Here is an 18,582-nt window from a genome sequence, read left to right as displayed (position 1 = left end):
TTATCTGATGCCTTTTATGACCCTCAAGGTCACCTTCTAAATTCAACAATAAAACAAGGAAAACAGCATAGATCAAATACCACATGGTCATAATGTATATACCAGTCTAAAAATGTGGGTTTTGAGTCAGACTAACAGCTTAAAACAGGTTAAACAGGCAGAAGGTGTGGTGAGAACGATGTAGCGGGAGGATTGGCGAGGTATGATGGCGCTACGTCGTGGATGGCAGCTGCATTCTGGACCAATGTTTAGTTTTTGGAGAAGCGTGTGAGGTTGCAGTAGCTGGTGTGTGTGTGTGTGTGTATGCATTTGTGGTGACCAGGGTGGTGATGCTGTTAGGTGAAAAGACCCTAGTATACTTCTGCACATTGTATGGACCCGGGTCAGGGTCCGGTTGGCGGTACAAGTCTGGATTTAGGGAATAGGATGCATTCCTACCAAAGAAGAAGAGAACCATGTCACAGCTGCCTCTGACCGTCCGGTTGCCAGATCGAGGCTCTGATGACTATCATTGGCGACTACGTCTTAACGTTGTCTAAATGGTTTTTCTGCTTGGTGGGCGGGGCTTACACTGTCACGCCCCACCTTCGTCTCCTCCTTTCTTTCAGCACACCTGGTCCCAATCTACTCATCAAGTCTCTACATATTTCCTGGTTCTCCAGCCTCTCGTCGCCAGATTGTTACAGACCTGTCTGTGGTAAACGTCGCGGCTCTCCAGAAGATACCTCAGTTCTCTTGTGCTACTTATTTGCTTATGCTCTTCTTTCGTTAACTCCTGTGCTCAGAACTTCCTCCTGCGTGCACGCTGCATTGACGCCTACCTCTTCGCCTCCGGTTCCTGCATTGTTCATCTCATCTGTTAGCACATTCTTTAATTAAATGCTAAACTGCCTACTGCTCTCGGGTCCAGCACCACCTCGCCTTAACGTATACTCCACCTATCGCGCGGAAGTATACCAGAGCCTTAGACATAGAGTGGTGTAGTAGAATGTTGAACTGTGCCTTTAAGTCTTGGTTTGTGGTCCATGTGAATAGATGTAAATCAATACAACATCCTCAAATATGTCACGTAGTTCTAGGTAGTGCATGTGTGTGTGTGTGTGTGTGACCTTGGTGGTACATAGGCAGCAGGAGCTGGACAAACAGCCCCTCTCTCTCTCTCTCTCTCTCTTCAGAATGTCTCTTCCCAGCAGACTGCGCTGACTGACCTGGTTTCAGTACACAGTGGAGACGTGTTATCATGCCACCACTTGCCCTGATCTCAGAACAAATCTTAAACGAAGTGAACAACCTGTCTCTGCACTGTTGCAGAATAGATTAACAAATGTACGTTTCCACAGGCCTGCGGAGGCTTCAGTCGCCTGGATCTGCTGCAAACTCCACTTCTTCTTTTCACTTCGTTTCATTTTCACATTTCAGAGCCATTTCTTGGACTCTCCGCCAGTGAAGCTTGGTCTTTTCTTCCACACTAGATTCTCCATCCTCCTCTCTTTCCCCCCTGGCTGGAGAAGAAGGGAAAGACAGTTGGTGCTTGCTTGTTACTTGGTTGTTACTGTAGGCTATTGGTAGTGGCAAAATGGCAGCTTCTGTCTCATCTGTCCTCCTTCCACTGCCTCCCTCACCCTCTCCTCTGAGAGAAGTAACCCAGATTTCAAAATGAATAGCCGCCTATTCCCCTCCATCTCTCTCTCTCTCTCTCTCTCTCCCTCCCTCTGTTTCTTGTCCTCTTAGTAAATACAGAATCAATCTTAGAAAGAGAATACCACGTCTCTATGTTGTCCTCCTCCTCACCCTGCCTTTGGGTTAAAGGATATATACCACCTCACACTTCTATCTTTGGTTCCTAGAAAGCTTGAGTTTGTCTAAGTGCTTGTTGCGTTCTCCTCTTCTTTTTTTATTTATTTTTTGTTTTATTTTTTTGGGGAGCTGATTCTTCTCAATTTGCCACAGCGCTACCTCTTTTTTTCTGTCCTTTTTATCCATTTTTCTTCTCTTTTTTTGTGTGTGTGACACCTTAGCATTCCCTTTGAAGTGAGCCAGGCAAAGCAAAGAAGGGAGAGAGAACATAGCTGTTCTTCAGTGAAGTCTTTCTTCTTAAATCAACACAAACTCAGGTATTTGTCGTTGCTACATTTTCTCTATGTGTGGGTCGGTGCACTTTTTTAAACATTTTTTTTCTTCATGTTTCATTACTAATTTTTAAGCACTGTTCCATTTCCCTCACTATTCTTCTCTTTCACCCTTTTGATTGATTTGCTCCTGCTTCATTTCTGAGACACCATCATTTCATCATTTCTTTCCAGCAGGGTTTTTCTTTTTTTCCTTCTCCTTCTTTTGCTTTCGGCTTTTTTATTTTATTTATTCATTACATCTCTGTTGTTGTTTCATTTATCATTTAGTGGCATGCAACTCTTGCACCACACTCCAGCTAATATTTGTCATTTTGCACGTTTTCCAGCACATCTCCACATATGGATGTACGCGTCCAAACTTTTCTTCACAAAATGGGACTGAGTTCTAGTGGACAGACAGGAAGCTGGGAGAGGTTAGAGGGGCTGGAACAGGTGGTGACTGTTGTTCACCTGGTGAAAGGAGGGGTGTAGGAATGAGGTGGCAATCATATACTGATCATGATGGAGTGATGGAGATAAGGAAAACAAAAAGAGGGCGATGTGGACAAGACTGTATGTGGGACACTCATTTGACATCTTGGAATCTTTGTGTGCAGAGATTTGTGTATGTAGATTAACCTTCCTCTCTCCTTCATCACACCCTTTATTTCCTCCTCCCCTCTCATACCTGTTACTATCCCTGTGTGCTCACTCCATCTTCTTCTCTTTCTCGATCTTTCTCTCCGCCACTGCTCCCTACCCTACTTCCCATGTGCCATTAATACAACTGCTGTCTTCACCATGACCTATTACACTTTCCATCCCTCCTCCTCCCTGTCTTTGCTTCCTCCCATCCTCCATCTCCTATGTCCAAGGTCTATTACTTGTATTCCATACCTCATCTCTATTTGCTTCCTTCCTACCTTCCATCCTCGCCTCCATTGACTCTTGACTCTATCCTCCAGGCAATATGTCCACCCCGGTCTCCCCTTCCCCGTCTCTCTCCCCATTGACACTTGCCTCCCCTACATCAGCAAACTCCACCGGTTCCTCCCCTTTGCCCTCGCCCCTCTCCCCTCCACCCAGGGTGCCGGTGTTTCAGAGGAAGGGAGCGCTCAAACACAAGAGGATTGTCGAGGTGAAAGACCATCAGTTCACCGCCCGCTTCTTCAAACAGCCCACCTTCTGCAGCCACTGCACTGACTTCATCTGGTAACACACACACACACACACACACACACAGCTGCACATTTACACAGGAAGCAACATGTTCACGTGCCGCCTCCTCAGACATCCCACTACTCTACCTGACTCTGACTCTCCCTGGACGTCTTTTAAACAGCCTACACTCCATCCAACTGTACACTGACCTGAACGGATCACATAACCTCACCTCCACACTGCGGCCCACACACAACACAGCAGCAGGAACTGACGTGTGCTCACACATGCAGTGGGCAGATGATCATAATTAGGACATATGTTAGGAAATATTCAGAGCAAGAATCCAAATAAATGCAACAAAGGCTGAGACTCCTCCTCCTCCTCCTCCTCCCATTCATAGCAGCCACTTCTTAAGATCTGTAATGTATCTGTTACAAGTCTAACGCAGGAATTCACAAACTGTGGGCCACAGACCCCTGCTGGGCCATCAAAGTACTGCATATGGGCCACAAGAGGTCATAAAACTAAACGGGTTAATTAAGATTTTCAATTTTCAATTTTCAGTTTTGTAATTAAGCTTCTTCAAATAACTGTTAAATATGTATTCGAATATTAGCTAAAGTTTTATTAAACTTGCTATTTGTAAGTTGTGACAGACACAACTTACTAGATAAAGGACACACATGCACCTTAATAGTTCCCTATAAATCAAACTTATCATTTTATAGTTGTAGCTATGCAGAGGTCTCATTCAAAATTCAAATGTTATTGTCTGCGTGTTTGAGAAATGAATGACGTACAGTTTTGGTGGACCCAAAATGTTAGTCCCAGCCCATTTCATATTAAATCAAGACATCTTACGTTTAATTTCTTCAGGATCCTGATTACACTCCATTAAACTGATTTGTATAAAAAGAAAATGCACCATCATAAATGTGAAGACGACGCTGCCGAGGTGCGTGGTTTTTTTTGGGGGACGCTAATGAAATGTTTATCTTGTAATTCCGAGTCTGAAAATGATTTACACATAAATAAAATGGTGAAATGGCTGTGAGGCATGCAGCGTGAACCTGAGCCACAACCCAATGCTGGAACTGTACAAATACTGTAGTCAAGTAAAGAGCCAATTTGTCAAAGTTGCACTTAAGTACTTGCTGGCACATTTATCCTCAAGTGCCTCATATACAGAGAACCATACAGTTAACTTGTTCTGCAGTAGAGTCCTTGCAGTGACTCTCTTTCTGTGTGTGTGTGTGTGTGTGTGTGTGTGTGTGGAGAGACATATGGTGGGTGTGTATGTTGGATGAAGGGCGGTGCATGTGCCAGCAGCCTCTGGGTAGCTTTCAGGACATTTCTCCATGTGGCTGCCGTCTTGGCTGTGGTTGTGGCATTTGGTTCTGGGTGAAAACTCGTTTACTTCACACAGGATGTCAGAGCAGCAGCCCTCAACCTGGGTGATTAAGCCCCTGCAGGGACGGATAGATTAATTAAAGACTATGAAATGATTGCGGTAATTTTTAAAGGCAAATATCGTATTTATTAAGTCGTACCAATTAAAGATAATTGGGTGAGCCTTGAATGATTTTATCAGTAACAGTTAAGGGAAGAAGTGTCACATTTGGACTCAGTAAACTGCTGCTTTTAAAGGTAATGTGTGTAAAAACACTGGTGTTATCAGTGAAAGTCACTGAATAACATGTTAAAGTGATGAAGTGATGAGGACAGATCCATGGGGCCTTTTTACTGCAGATATTTTCATTTCACGTATCCTTTCGGTTTTACTCATGTCATTTTTGATAGTTTCATTCAAGTGTCCAAATAAGCCAAGAGAGTCATTGTGTGTGACTGAGAAGGGTTACCCTGTCATCATTACCTTAACTATTCACACCTATGATGCTCCTACTGTGACATGTCAAACTGTCCCCTGTTATAACAAGGTCTTTCATAAGACAAGGTCATCCTTTCATTAAAAAGCTTTACGTAAAACATGTCCAACAGGGACTTAAAACTGCTATGTGCTGTTATTGTGTTCATGCACAAACCCATATGTGTACATAACTGTCACACGGTCTGTTTTAATGTTATAAACATGCAAGCTATTGGGTTCATTTATGCATGTCAGCAAAAGTGAGAGTAGTGTCTGCTTTGAGCAGCAGCAGAGAGACGGGTGACAGGGTGACGGCGACGGACTGTAAAAACATTATCAATGTTAAATATCCGCCGACAACGTGTATGTGTGTTCAGTAACTCTGACTCTGTTGACAACCTGGATGTTGTTGAAATGCATGTGAGCTGTGTTGAAAACACCAAAGCAAAACTTCCATTTGCAGCCGGCAAATGAAATTTTAAATTGAGGATAAACTGGCTATGTTTAATTGGAGAGGATTTTCAAAGCTCCGTCACATTTAAAATGCAGTTCCATCAAAGTCTGTGTGATTTTCAGCCAACCAGCAAGCGTCACTTTTCCCCTTGCTCTCTAATGCCCTCTGCTGGTCAAAACTCAGAAGCCGCCTCATACGCTCTCTGCTGCAGACGAGAGACTTGTGTTGAATGCTGATCAAAGATCAGATTACGCTCAGCAACCCCTCTTCTTCATTATTACACAAGCAGACTGTGACCTGATTGCAGATCAGCACTTGTGGTCAGTGTCCTGTGACCCTCCGGGCCTCTCCTGTGTGATTGTGGAGGACGTCACTGCGGTGTCTTCTTCTTGTGTCTTTCTAAACCTCCTAATCAAAACTTGATTCACAGCATTCGTGCTGCTGAGTGGACTCTTTAGACAATCAATGGCTTTAATTATTCAATTAAAAGCTCTAAGGAGACACTGGAAAGTAGCCAACACCGCAGTCCTAGAAACAGAAGAACTCAGTGTGTGTGTGTGTGTGTGTGTGTGTGTGTGTGTGTGTCAGAGAATCATTTAATCTGCTCTGATTAACCTCGTCAGCAATGGGACTCTGGAAAACCCGAACTTCACACATGATATCATCACGTTGTTAGTCACAGCTTGTGTTGTTTGTGTTGTGCGTGCGTGTCTTTAGGTCTTAATACAGTGTGGAATAATGCAACAGCACTATCTCCGTCGCGGCAGCATTATCGAAACTCTCCAGGCCGTGTCTCGGAAGGGAAATAGTTCACCTTATTGTGAAGTAGTAGTAGAAGAGAAGATTGTTGTTTTGTTTTTTGGTTTCTTAATACATGTGTTTTTCTCATCCAGGGGCATTGGCAAACAGGGATTCCAGTGTCAAGGTAGAGATAAGCCTGGTGTTATTGTCTCTTTTTGTTGTATTTAATCTTAACAGATTTAGTTTTTGCAGTGTGACAGATTCATTTCTGAGGCTGCTTTGCTCCCTTTTCTGTTTTCTTTCAGTGTGCAGTTTTGTGGTCCACAAACGATGTCACGAGTTTGTGACCTTCACTTGTCCAGGTTCTGTGACGGCGCCCAGGCCAGATGTGAGCTGCTCTGTCAGCATGTCCATCACAACACTTTATATCGGAGCGTCTTGTTTTGCATTTTAGTGAAGACCCACTCGGCCATCGTCACATTTAACGATTCACTTGTTGCCAGTAACACGAGTGCGTGACTCATCCGTCTGCCCCATACATCATCTCCAACACTCCGTGATGGCTGTAATCACGTCATGTCATCCCACAAGGCCTTTGAGATACAGCGACTTGGAATGATACAGGTGGAGAGAGGGAGGGACTGATAAGAAGGAGAATTAGAGGTGGGGGACTCGGACTCAGGCTCTGTCTTCTGTGACATTTTGAGGATTTCAGGGAGATTTGTCTTTTCTAACAGCCAAATAAACCACCTCAGAAAATAGGTCAAAGGGAACATGTCTTTCTCTCTCTCTCTCTCTCTCTCTCTCTCTCTCTCTCTCTCTTATACACACACACACACACCCACAGACAAAGATGGGAGTCAGGGTGACTGTTTTTAAATAGCGGCTCAGAGGAACTAAAACACTTTGGGAGGTAGTGGGAGCAGGGAGGGGGTCCTGATGAGCTAAAGGGAGTTAAAAATGATTAATCCCTCTTTGCACAGTATACACACACACACACACACAGTATATACACACACACACAGCCTAGATGCGCCCTTATTTATATGCCCTTTCTCCCAGTGGAGCAATCTAATTGGCTCGTCCACGAATACCCGACTCCTCATTTCTCTACTAATCATACTCTGCGTTGCATGCCTGTGTGTATGTGTGTTCACAGTCTCTTCTTTGGTCAGTGTGTGTGTGTGTGTGTGGCATGTGTGTTCACAGTCTCTTCTTTGGTCAGTGTGTGTGTATGTGTGTTCACAGTCTCTTCTTTGGTCAGTGTGTGTGTGTGTGTGTAAAGGCACTTTGTTTTTGTGGTATTTCAGGACCTGAAGAGTCGACACAAGTTTAAGGTGCAAACCTACTCCAGTCCGACCTTCTGTGACCACTGCGGCTCGCTGCTGTATGGCCTTATACACCAGGGCATGAAATGTGCCTGTGAGTTTCACCTCATATAAAAGCATAATATAATATAATAACATTTATAATGTTAACAAATCAGACTCACCTCTATTCTGACGTGAAAAAGCAGTACACCCTGACAAAATGACTCTTTAAAAGACTTCCTTATGTTTATTTATGTTTGTGTTTATTTATTTCCGGCCATGATTTAGATGAGGAGGGTGGCAGCCACTGCTGATACATTACCCTTGAAAACCACAAGCTCTTTTACATTCGTACTTTTTCATTGAAAGCAAATTTAGTTAAAGTCGGACAGCGTTTGACTAATTTTCTTCCCAACGCACAGTCCCAGTGATTTATTTTGAAGTGCCAGGAGGGGGAGTGTCATTATTGATGTAAACCAACTCTTTCTTTTCTGCGTGAATAACTTTTCAACATTGAACTTGTTTTACTGTACATTTGTGTGTTTTGTGTGAATCCATGTGATGAGGTTGTGACATGAACGTCCATCGACGGTGTGAGACCAGTGTCCCCAGTCTCTGCGGCCAGGACCACACAGAGAAGAGAGGAAGAATCCACCTGACTGTTAGAGGAGAGAGCGAGGACGTCTTTGTCACAGGTGGGAGCTTCTATTGTACCTCATTTCAAAAGCAGGATTACATATATATATATATATATATGATAAAGGTTTTCTCTTTCTATTTTTCCTATTACTCTTATTTTTCTTCAGTGCGGGAGGCTCGTAATCTGATGCCCATGGATCCAAACGGCTTATCAGACCCGTATGTTAAACTGAAACTGATCCCAGACCCAAAGAGCCACAGCAAACAGAAGACAAAGACCATTCGCTCCACACTCAATCCTGTCTGGAATGAGAGTTTCACTTTGTGAGTCACTGTGAGCTTTGATCCAAGGTCAAAAGTCTGGGACCAAATGTGCTTTGAATATAATAAAACAGAAATCCCAGAAACTGATAATGCTGAGTTTAAAATGACCCCAAACGTGGGTGGAATATTAGAGCAGAACACAAACAATTACCACGCCTATATTTTTCCTCATCGTCATCATCATCAATTTTCTCATTTATTGTCGTAGCATATAATAAATTGAGTCGAGTTTAAACTGCAGTGCCTAACTTTTGAACGTGAAGGAATGTCCATTAGATTCAAACCATTGATTAAACAACTTCAACCAACTCTCTCACTCTGGCTTTCAGCATCGCAGTATTTAGATCTGCTGGGCCCAGCGACATTTTAGCACCGCACACAGGAAGTGATTGGGTTTATGTCAAGCGAGACGGAGGCAAGTAAAGCTGCAAACAATTCACAGTATGATTAAAAACACAGAAAAGCGCCCACACAAAGTTTGAGAAGTGAATTCTGCTGACCAAAAAAAGAATTCTTCCCTCCGCCCGCCGCTGTGCTTCTGCTGTATACACACAGACACTCCCTCTGTCAGGTCTGATAGTATTGCCTGTTCAGATGTAGGATGCAGCATATAATGTTACCGCTCACTCAAACAGAGGTAGAACACTAACATCAGCATCAACATCAAAAGTTACACACAAATCTTCAGTGGTAAATGTCATACATTGTGAGTCAAGTCATTTCCTGCTGCGAACCCTCTCCACTGTCGTCTGTCGTCGTGCTCATCTCCAGCTCAGTGCGTGGCCACCAGTGGGACAGACGACTGTCTGTGGAGGTGTGGGACTGGGACCGCACGTCCAGGAACGATTTCATGGGAGCGCTGTCGTTCGGAGTGAGCGAGATCTTCAGGCGTCCCATCAGCGGCTGGTTCAAACTCCTGGCACAAGATGAGGGAGAGTACTACAACATCCCTGTGCCAGACCCAGACCTGCAGGTATTGTGTTGAACACAACGACGAGATATTTATACCCAAATTCACCAGAGACAGGAATTAAGCTCATCATCATTCACATCATCGTCTTTATCCGCTTATAATTACCCACGTCTAATAATCAACAGCTGCCACCACTCACACTGGTTCAGGATCTTGAAATGTCTTAAACTATGTGAGAAGAAAAGACGCGGACGATTTATGCCCGATGTTAAAGATAAGTAATTGGATAATAAATTACACTGAGTCTCCACCTTTCTGTCTTTCATGGTGTCTCCACCAGGGTGCAGGATTGTTCTGACTGAGCGTGATCTAAATCTGTTATGCTCGATGTGTCACAGTCACTCATTTCTTAACCCTTCCTTTATGACCGGTTCTCTATAGGAGCCTCAGCCAGATGCGACAGCAGCCTCTCTGCCTCAAGCGATGCCTGCCCCTCTGTGTGAACCTTTCCCCACTATCCTGTCCCCGACCCCGGTCTCGCCCTGTCCACCTGTCCACGCCCCAGGCCCCAGCAAGGTCAAAGTGGGCATCCATGACTTCAACTTCCTCATGGTGCTGGGCAAAGGCAGCTTTGGCAAGGTAAGAAATGTGACTTCAATCAAACTGCTGTAAGTGATATGAAAGAGGTCAGCCATGCTGAAAACACAGAGATTGTTCTTGGCATTAAATAGTTTAATTTATCAATGGACTTGACCTTCAATTGGCATTTCCGACAGCAGCTCCTGTCACGAGTCTCCCTGTCTCACTAACGTGCTCAGTGTCTCCCTCTTCTGCCAAATTATTAATTTAACCCTTGGCTTCTTTGTGCTGTCAGCAGCCTTTCTACATGCTGCACTGGCACGCAGTCCTCCTGGAGGTTCTCATTTCAAGGGAGTCTTTGCTCCTCATTTTCTCTTTAATTCCCCTGTAGATGAGCCTTAATGAAGAGAGTGGAGTTTTGAGTCCTTCCTCCTCCTCTGAAATCCCCTTGTGCTGTTTCATAACTGTCAGTGGAGAGTCTATAGAGGCCTGGAGAAATAGACTTGACTTATGTAAGATGTGAGCGAGAGAAAAAGAAAGGAAAGACAGACCCTGGGGCTACAGAGTGAGGGAACGTGAGAAGGAGACAGGAAGACAGAGACATGCATTACTGTACTGTAGGAAGTGACTAAATGACTCAAGGGAAACAGGATATCAAGAGGAAGAGTGTATGTCAATGAAACATAAGCAGCTCAAGTCCAGCGAATAACCGTAAACTATTATTACTGTTGATTTTGAATATATTACATGGTTGAGAATCAACGACCAGTTGAACAACGACAATGGACAAACCAGCCAAACTGTGCAAAGAAGAATGGCTCTGTTACTCAAACTTGGTGCACCTTACTGGTGGTGACGTCCTTTCAGCAATCTGCAGTCTCAGCATTAATTCATTAATTAATTCTTACATATGAAACATTTAGGAAGAGATGAACCCAGGAATTATTAGAACTGTGTTAAAAGCCTGCAACAGTGTGATCATCCTTGAACTAGAGCTTCATTTCTATGTAAATTTGTTTTTGTTTTTGTTTTTGTTTGATGAGACGTGAGGTTTCATGTGACCATGAGTGAAATAATGAGTGACGTCCTGTGTCTTGGATGTTTGAGTCCAATGTTTATGTGAGTTGGTTTGAAACCTGAAGGGAAGGGAAGAGGGTGGCAGGATTTCTCTCAGTGAGTGGCAGTTCATCAATAGCCCTGTATACACTCACACACACACACACACACACTCACTCTCCCCCTCTCTCTCTCTGTCTCTCTCTCTCACACACACACACACACACACATTCATGCTCACACACAAAGTACAAAGTCCACACATTCGTCTTTACGAGCACCTCATTGATTTCTGGAAAATGAAGCTGTGTAATTTTCTGTGCTGTTCACCACAGTTTGAAAGTGAAATGAGAACCTTTGTATTCAGCAGCCAGTGACCATTACGACACACAAACTGCACTTTGGCCAGACATTTTTAAACAGCGCTGCAGTCAGCGCTTTCCAGTGCTCTTGGCCATATCTTTCACACTAAAACTGAGGTCGTGTGGCTCTCAGTGTGAAACATTATCGCATCATTAGCCAACAGAGCAACACACTGGCAATTTCACAGGAGCAGAGAAATAAGCGCTCAACATTTATTTATTTTCTGATTAAATAAAGGCCTCACAGCTCTTTTCACTTAAGTTAACATGCACCTTTAACTTAACCCTCAGGATTTTTCATAATCAATCAGCTGTAAACATGGCTTTAAATTCACAAATAACATTAAAAACTAATGTTAATGCAATACTGAATTGAATTGAATTGAATTGAATCGATTTAAATTTAATTTAATCGATTTTAATTGAATTTAATCGATTTTAATTGAATTGAATTGAATTGAATTGAATTGAATTGAATTGAATTGAATTGATTTTAATTGAATTGATTTTAATTGAATTGAATTGAATTGAATTGAATTGAATTAAATTGAATTGCTAATTCTCCCAACCACAGAACCTTTTTTATTTCATAACACACTGACCTAGAAAGCTTTACAGTACAGGAAATGTAAAATTTGCACAGATTGAGAAATAAACAACGAATAAAACCTAACCTTGGAATGATTCTACAATAACTGTGTCATAATATTTGAGAAAGTAAATGTTGGTTTTTAGCAAATGCAGTTTCCGTTCCTCGTGGCTGACAGTTTTTGTTTATTTATAGATGGCAGGAGAAATTTTTCCGCTCCTTCTTTGTTTTGCAGGTGTTGCTGGCGGAGGAGCGAGGCAGCGAGCGTCTCTTTGCAGTGAAAGTGTTGAAGAAAGATGTTCTCTTCCAGGACGAAGACACAGAGAGCGCCCTGGTGGAGAGGAGGGTCCTGGCGCTCTCCTCACGCCCTCATTTCCTCACATCGCTCTACTGTGCCTTCCAGACCGAGGTGTGTGTGTGTGTGTGTGTGTACACCGGGTCAGCATCATATTAACACACAAAAGCTTCATTAAACTGAACATAAAAATGTCTGACATTTGGTCTGTGTCATCCTCCCAGGAGTTGTTTTAGTCCAGGTTGGCTGATAATTTCCATTTAATAAAATGAAATAATTAGCTTGCTTTCTTTAACAAGGTACTTAGTCTTTGTGGAGAGGTTTTACTAGATTGCTTTTTAATTTGGACAAAAGGTTATTAAGTATAAAGAGCGTGCACGTGTGTGTGTGTGTGGTTTCTGCAGGACCGACTATATTATGTGATGGAATATGTCAATGGAGGAGACCTGATGTTTCACATTCAGATAGTTGGCAAGTTCAAAGAGCCTCATGCAGCGTATGTAGTTTCACCTTTAATCACAGTCCATATCTACACCATCTCATTTCCTGCCTTTTTTTTTTTTTCTTTAATTCTTTGTTCCTTTATATACGCACTCATCTTATCTTGGCTTTGTTCATTATTCTCAGTGATTCATAAAAACTCATCAGCTCCAGCACCAGCCCTCGTCTCTTTCCACCGACTTCCTCCTCCCACTTATTTTATCTTTTCATCTACATTGTCCCTCCTCCTGGCTGTACATCTAATCAATAATCTTTGATCAATCACCTAAACCTAATTCTTACCTTGATGCTCATTTCCAGCTCTCTTTCTTCGTGTTCTTGTCTTTCATCTCTGTGGTTACTGTCCCTTTCATCACTCTCTCCAGCTCCATTCCCCCTGCTCCTCCTCTCTTGTCATTATCCTCTTTTGAATTAGCTCAAAAAAAGTAAAGCGACCTGTAGTAAGTGCTCCCCCCTCTCCTCTTTTCCCAGTTTTTATGCAGCAGAAGTAGCGGTCGGCCTGTTCTTCCTCCACAACAAAGGCATCATCTACAGGTAAAGAAGTGGCCTGGTTTGATGCTGTCACTGCTCTGCAGACACAGATGCATCATGTCTTTTGGAGCTAAGGACTGTTGTAAAGGTGTTATCTATCAGCATGATTCATACCTGCGTGATCAATCTATTTCTCTCTCAGGGATCTAAAGCTGGATAATGTGCTGCTCGACAGCGAGGGCCATATAAAGATAGCAGACTTTGGGATGTGCAGGGAGGGCGTCTTTGAGGACGACACCACTCGCACCTTCTGTGGTACACCTGACTACATCGCCCCTGAGGTACGATCACACCTGCCCTCAGTTCACGCTCCAACAATCCCTCTTCTTCATTTCCTCTTGTTTCACCCCTCTTTGTTTGCTTGACCTGTTTTTGCAGCGATGTGAGATCGTAAGTTGCTTTGCTGCGGCTCGCTTCATCCCTGTTGTCCTCTCTGACCTTGTCAGCGATTTTGAATAATTAACTTCCTATGATTCAGTTAGCAGTGGAGTGCTGTCCTCCAGAGATCCTCCATTACTGGTGTTGCGCTTCTGTCTTACTGCAAATGAAAACTCTAACTTACATTTACTTACTTACGACCATGTTAGATGTCCTTATGCACACTTAAGTATGAATATCATTTTCATACAGGCCTTCGAGAGGTCACTTGTCCAATGTGTGGAACCCTAATGGGGTATACAGCCCAGAGTGCTCCATGTAAACAAAGATTTATGATGATGTTTCCCATATTTTATAATTAAATCAAGTGCCTTTCATACAAAATTGTCTATCATTCAAGAGGGTTTTCTGACAGGGACTGAATATGCTACCCATAGCTATGTTTGTAATTTGTTTTGTAGTCTTTAAAACGGTATTTTATATGTGATGTGATCTTGAGCCCTCATGTTTCAAAGAGTAAACCAGCTTCTCTGTCAGGAAAAGCCCAGGTTCTGCTCAGACCATGTGTGTGAACTGTGACCATGAACAATCACACTGAGAAAGCCGAATGGAACTCAGCCATCAGTCATTTTATTTATTATTATTTAAATCCATTCTGTGACCTGTCAAAATGGCTGCTGTGCAAAGCTGTGCAAAGGGCCCACGCTATTATTTAAAAACATGTTTGATATTGAAAGGAGAATCTACCTCGCGTGCCTCTATGCTCCTCTGTGAGCGAGATAAACGACTTAACTCAAATAGGCCTCAAAACGATGTAATCAATGTCAGTGAACATATCGTTTCATCTGAAAGGCCATAAATAATGGAGGCGCTTTTTGCTCGACACCCTGTGATATGTAAATGATCTGTATGTTGTTTAATGTTAATGTTACAAATCATCTGAAAGATGTCTGTGTGTGTCTGCGTGTGTGTGTGTGTGTGTGTGTGTGTGTGTGTGTGTGTGTGTGTGCGTGTGTGTGAACACGTCTTGAATATGCTGTTTGGACCGATTGCCAAGCAGACCTATCTTTGTGAGGACATTTTGGCTGGTCCACACAACTTGAACTGGCTTTCTGAGGATGAAGACCTGGTTCTAGGGTTAGAATTAGCTCAGGGTTAGGACTGGGCATTGAGTTGTGATGGTTATGGTTAAGGTAAGGGGATAGGGAATGCATTATGTCTGTGAGTGTCCACACAAAGCATGCAGAACCAGCATATGTGTGTGTGTGTGTGTGTGATCATGATCAAATGAGCTCAGAGAATGTGTGAGGGTTTGTGGGTTTGATCTGTGGACTTGTAGTAGACAGACAGACAGACAGACAGACAGACGGCAGAGAGAAAAAGAGAGGCTGTGACTGTTGCGTACGTCTTTGATATTGTAACCTCATTATGGATCTATGGAACCCCTGGGTATTGACTCTCTTATATAAACACCCATTGATTCTCCTGCAGTTGCCATTTTGGAAGAGATACAAAATATTTCCTCAGGGGGTGTTGCACACACACACACGCACACACACACGCGCACACACACACACATACACATAAATCCAAAGCGATGTGTTGATTATTACTCAGCTCATTCATACATGTACAGAACCCTCCATTGGATGTAATTCCATTCTCTTTCTTTCTCTGCTTTCCACTCCCGCTGTTTATCACCTGAGCAGCCGACTGCACGCCTCTGCCTTCGCTCCCTGTCTCCTTTTTACTCTCTTTTTGAATTGATCTGCACTGCCAGTCTTCTCCTTTATCTCCTCTTCGCCCTGTTTTTTCCAGATTGTGGCATATCAGCCCTACAATAAAGCAGTGGACTGGTGGTCTTACGGAGTGCTGTTGTATGAAATGCTGGCAGGACAGGTAACAGGCAGATTAATCCTAACAATAGAATGTTGTGAACAGACATGAGAGACTCCAGACTTTCCAAATAAACAAAATTCACTTCTTTTATTCCTTTTGCTATCTATCTTCACAGCTGCTTTTAACTTTTTTTCTTCCCTCCAGCCACCATTTGATGGTATTGATGAAGAGGAGCTGTTTCAGTCCATCATGGAGCAGAGCGTCTCATACCCAAAAAGTCTCTCTCGTGAGGCTGTTGCCATCTGCAAGGGGGTAAGTCATTGTTCATTATCTTCTTACTCACATGTGCGGTTGATTTCTGCACATTATTGTAAGATAAATACATGTGTATAATGATATCAATTATGATGTTAATAATACATATTAAATTCAACATTTAATCAAATTCTCTAGTGAGATATCTAAGAAAAGTGTGTGTTTAAAGTTCTCCAGAATTCCCACACATTCAGGATCAAGACTAAATAAATAAAATACAGTATTAAACCCATTTGATTCACAAGAATAAATGCAGCCTCCTTGTCTTTAGCTCCTGACAAAGAACCCAGCAAAGCGTCTGGGAGGAGCAGAGGACGCAGAGAGAGAGATTAGGGAACATCCGTTCTTCCGCTGGATTGACTGGGATCGTCTGGAGAGACTGGAGATGCCGCCGCCCTTCAAACCCAGAACTGTCAGTGTAACAGATGAACTACATTCTCTTCAGACCCCTCCTCTTTCTTTCTTTCTTTCTTTCTTTCTTTCTTTGAGATCACGTTTAGGGAATTTAAGTTTCTACTTTCTTCCTCTCTCATTACACATTTCCCTCATTTCCTTGCATTTCTCCTCTCACCCGCTGCATTTGAAGTTGTCCAGTTCATCCCTTCTTCTTCTCCTCACAGCCAGCACCCCCCCTCACCCCTCCCCTCACCCCTCATCTCCTCTGTCGTCTTTCTAAAGATGTGCTCTGAGTGCTCCTGCACAGACAGTCCAGCCACGACAGACAGACAACTCTGACCTTGAGGTCCTTCCTTCTCCTCCCATATGCAAATGTGTGTCATCATTAGTCTGCCTCACACCAGTCTGTGGCCCTTGTGGCCAGTGGTGAGGTGATGCTTTGATTGAGCGCAGTATATGCTCCAGGGCCGGAGGTCAGGCCCATTAGCTAAATGAGATCCATATCATGCAGCTGAATGACAGTCAGACCCTGTTAAGAAGAAGGAACGAGGATGTGAGCAGCTTCCTGCCTACTGGAGGTGTAGTAGAGAGTTCCATAGAGAGAAAGAGAGGGGAACTTATTATGATTCCATCATTTTAATTACACGTATTTAAGCGTCATTTATCTTAGTGTTGACCTTGCTCCTCTTTTTCTCCATCAGGGTGGAAGAAAAGGTGAAAACTTTGACCAGTTCTTCACAGCAGCTCCGTCAGCTCTCACTCCCTCGGACCCGGATGTTCTAGCAGCCATCAACCAGGAGGACTTCCAGGGATTCTCCTTCCTCAACCCAGACTTTGCCCCCTCGCCACTCACTGCTGTTTGAAATTAGCTCTCACACACGTTCCCAAGAACCCTAAACTGCTCTGTAAGCCACCATTAGACACTTGTCATCATCAAATTCTGACGTTTACATGAAAATGCCAAGGCACCTTTATATAATATATATCCTCTCTCTTTGATGTGTGTATATCCTCTTAGTAATCTGTATTTTGCAAATGCCAGTATTCTAGAGATCCATTTTTCTTTAAGAAAACCCTGCAGTTGATTGAAGTCTGTAGTGCGTGACGTTGAAATATAAACAGATGTCTGTTGGATTCAAAATCGATGGTCAGTGAGTTCACACAGTGCTGATTAAGCGGCTCGCCGCGACTCTCTTTGTTTTCCTCAGTACAGCGGCGTTTGAATCCCGCGTCACACGTGAATCCTCCTGCTCGTCCAGCGGTTGGACAGGACGAGTGCTTCCTGTCCCCACCTTCCCCCCTTAGCTGCCGCTGTATACACACAGTCGCCGTCATTTTTCAGAGAATAACACGGGATACAAACAACGTTACATCCTTTCTGTTCACGAAGAACAAAGAGAGGCAGCGACAACATCAGCAACGTTACGCAGTGCAGCTTTGAGACTAGTGTAGTATGACTGTAGGATGACTACACACTTCACCTGTATGCATGCACTCTTTACATTTATCCATAGGGTTGATTCTTCTAGAGAGATAGAACATTTATTTTCAAACCTTTTTCCATTTTGGTTTTGTTAGAATTGTCTTGTTTTCTCATAAGAATGAAATGTAGCTGCACCTCCTGGACGCAGGCAAAACACGTCAAGTCAATTATTCAATACTTCCCATTTCAGTTAAGTCATTAATAAAAGTGTTTCTTAAGAGATTTTCTCCACTTCTGAACATTCAAATGAGTTTGACATCAGAAGCGTTTGACTGTGTGTGTGTGTGTGTGTGTGTGTGTGAGAGAGATCGCTGACTCTTTGACTATGATGTAAGCTGAGCCATTTCTTTTTTTATGGGACAGGCGTCTCGTGTGAAAGCGCTCAGCCAGGTTTCTTTGGCCCGGCTCAACCTCCCAGATTAACGTCACACCAGTGACCTCACATGTCCCACTGAGACACTCTGTTATCACCAGGAGGAAGTCCTCAGTTTGCCTTGCATCATATCTTTTTTTTTTCACAAATTAATTTGACCTCATGTTTATTCCAATTATTCCTCTACAAACTCTTATATCAGACCTTGTCAATAACAGTATCTGCATCTGTTTTTTTAATGTCCCATTTCTGCACTGCAAATGTTTGTGTGCAGATTTAGATTTAGATTAAATGCCCTAATCTAAATCCTAATCTAAATCCCCTGCAGTTAAAGAAGAGAGGATTGTCAGTTACTCAGATAT

At 43.1% G+C, this 18,582-nt stretch overlaps 1 protein-coding gene across 2 annotated transcripts; it reads left to right on the top strand.

Annotated features, from left to right (window-relative positions):
• Positions 1–1,761: 1,761 nt before the first annotated feature.
• On the top strand, positions 1,762–18,067 carry prkcg (protein kinase C, gamma). 2 transcript variants are annotated; one of them, XM_044033186.1, is made up of 17 exons: positions 1,762–2,114; positions 2,987–3,323; positions 6,490–6,521; positions 6,643–6,725; positions 7,648–7,759; positions 8,214–8,342; positions 8,454–8,610; positions 9,382–9,583; positions 9,965–10,162; positions 12,345–12,518; positions 12,809–12,900; positions 13,377–13,439; positions 13,579–13,717; positions 15,633–15,713; positions 15,858–15,965; positions 16,240–16,380; positions 17,066–18,067. In XM_044033186.1, exons 2-17 carry the CDS (start codon positions 3,082–3,084, stop codon positions 17,225–17,227), a joined length of 2,115 nt encoding a protein of 704 aa, XP_043889121.1. In that variant the 5' UTR covers positions 1,762–2,114; positions 2,987–3,081; the 3' UTR covers positions 17,228–18,067. The 2 variants fall into 2 exon arrangements, with proteins under 2 accessions (XP_043889121.1, XP_043889122.1); XM_044033187.1 differs by having other exon boundaries at positions 1,763–2,114; positions 3,077–3,323.
• The last annotated feature ends 515 nt before the right edge of the window (positions 18,068–18,582 follow it).

Source organism: Solea senegalensis, linkage group LG9 (assembly GCF_019176455.1).
Source record: "Solea senegalensis isolate Sse05_10M linkage group LG9, IFAPA_SoseM_1, whole genome shotgun sequence".
Classification (NCBI taxonomy): domain Eukaryota; kingdom Metazoa; phylum Chordata; class Actinopteri; order Pleuronectiformes; family Soleidae; genus Solea; species Solea senegalensis.
The sequence above is the reverse complement of the archived record's forward strand: the minus strand, read 5'-3'. Positions and strand labels throughout refer to the sequence as shown.

What these genes read in the sequence shown, in the direction of transcription:
- prkcg (XM_044033186.1), top strand. Translation starts at nt 3,082, where the DNA reads ATGTCCACCCCGGTCTCCCCTTCCCCGTCTCTCTCCCCATTGACACTT. An exon ending in CCAGGGCATGAAATGTGCCT is followed by an intron (nt 7,760 to 8,213) that starts GTGAGTTTCACC and finishes CCATGTGATGAG; the next exon opens with GTTGTGACATGAACGTCCAT. An exon ending in GCAAAGGCAGCTTTGGCAAG is followed by an intron (nt 10,163 to 12,344) that starts GTAAGAAATGTG and finishes TTTGTTTTGCAG; the next exon opens with GTGTTGCTGGCGGAGGAGCG.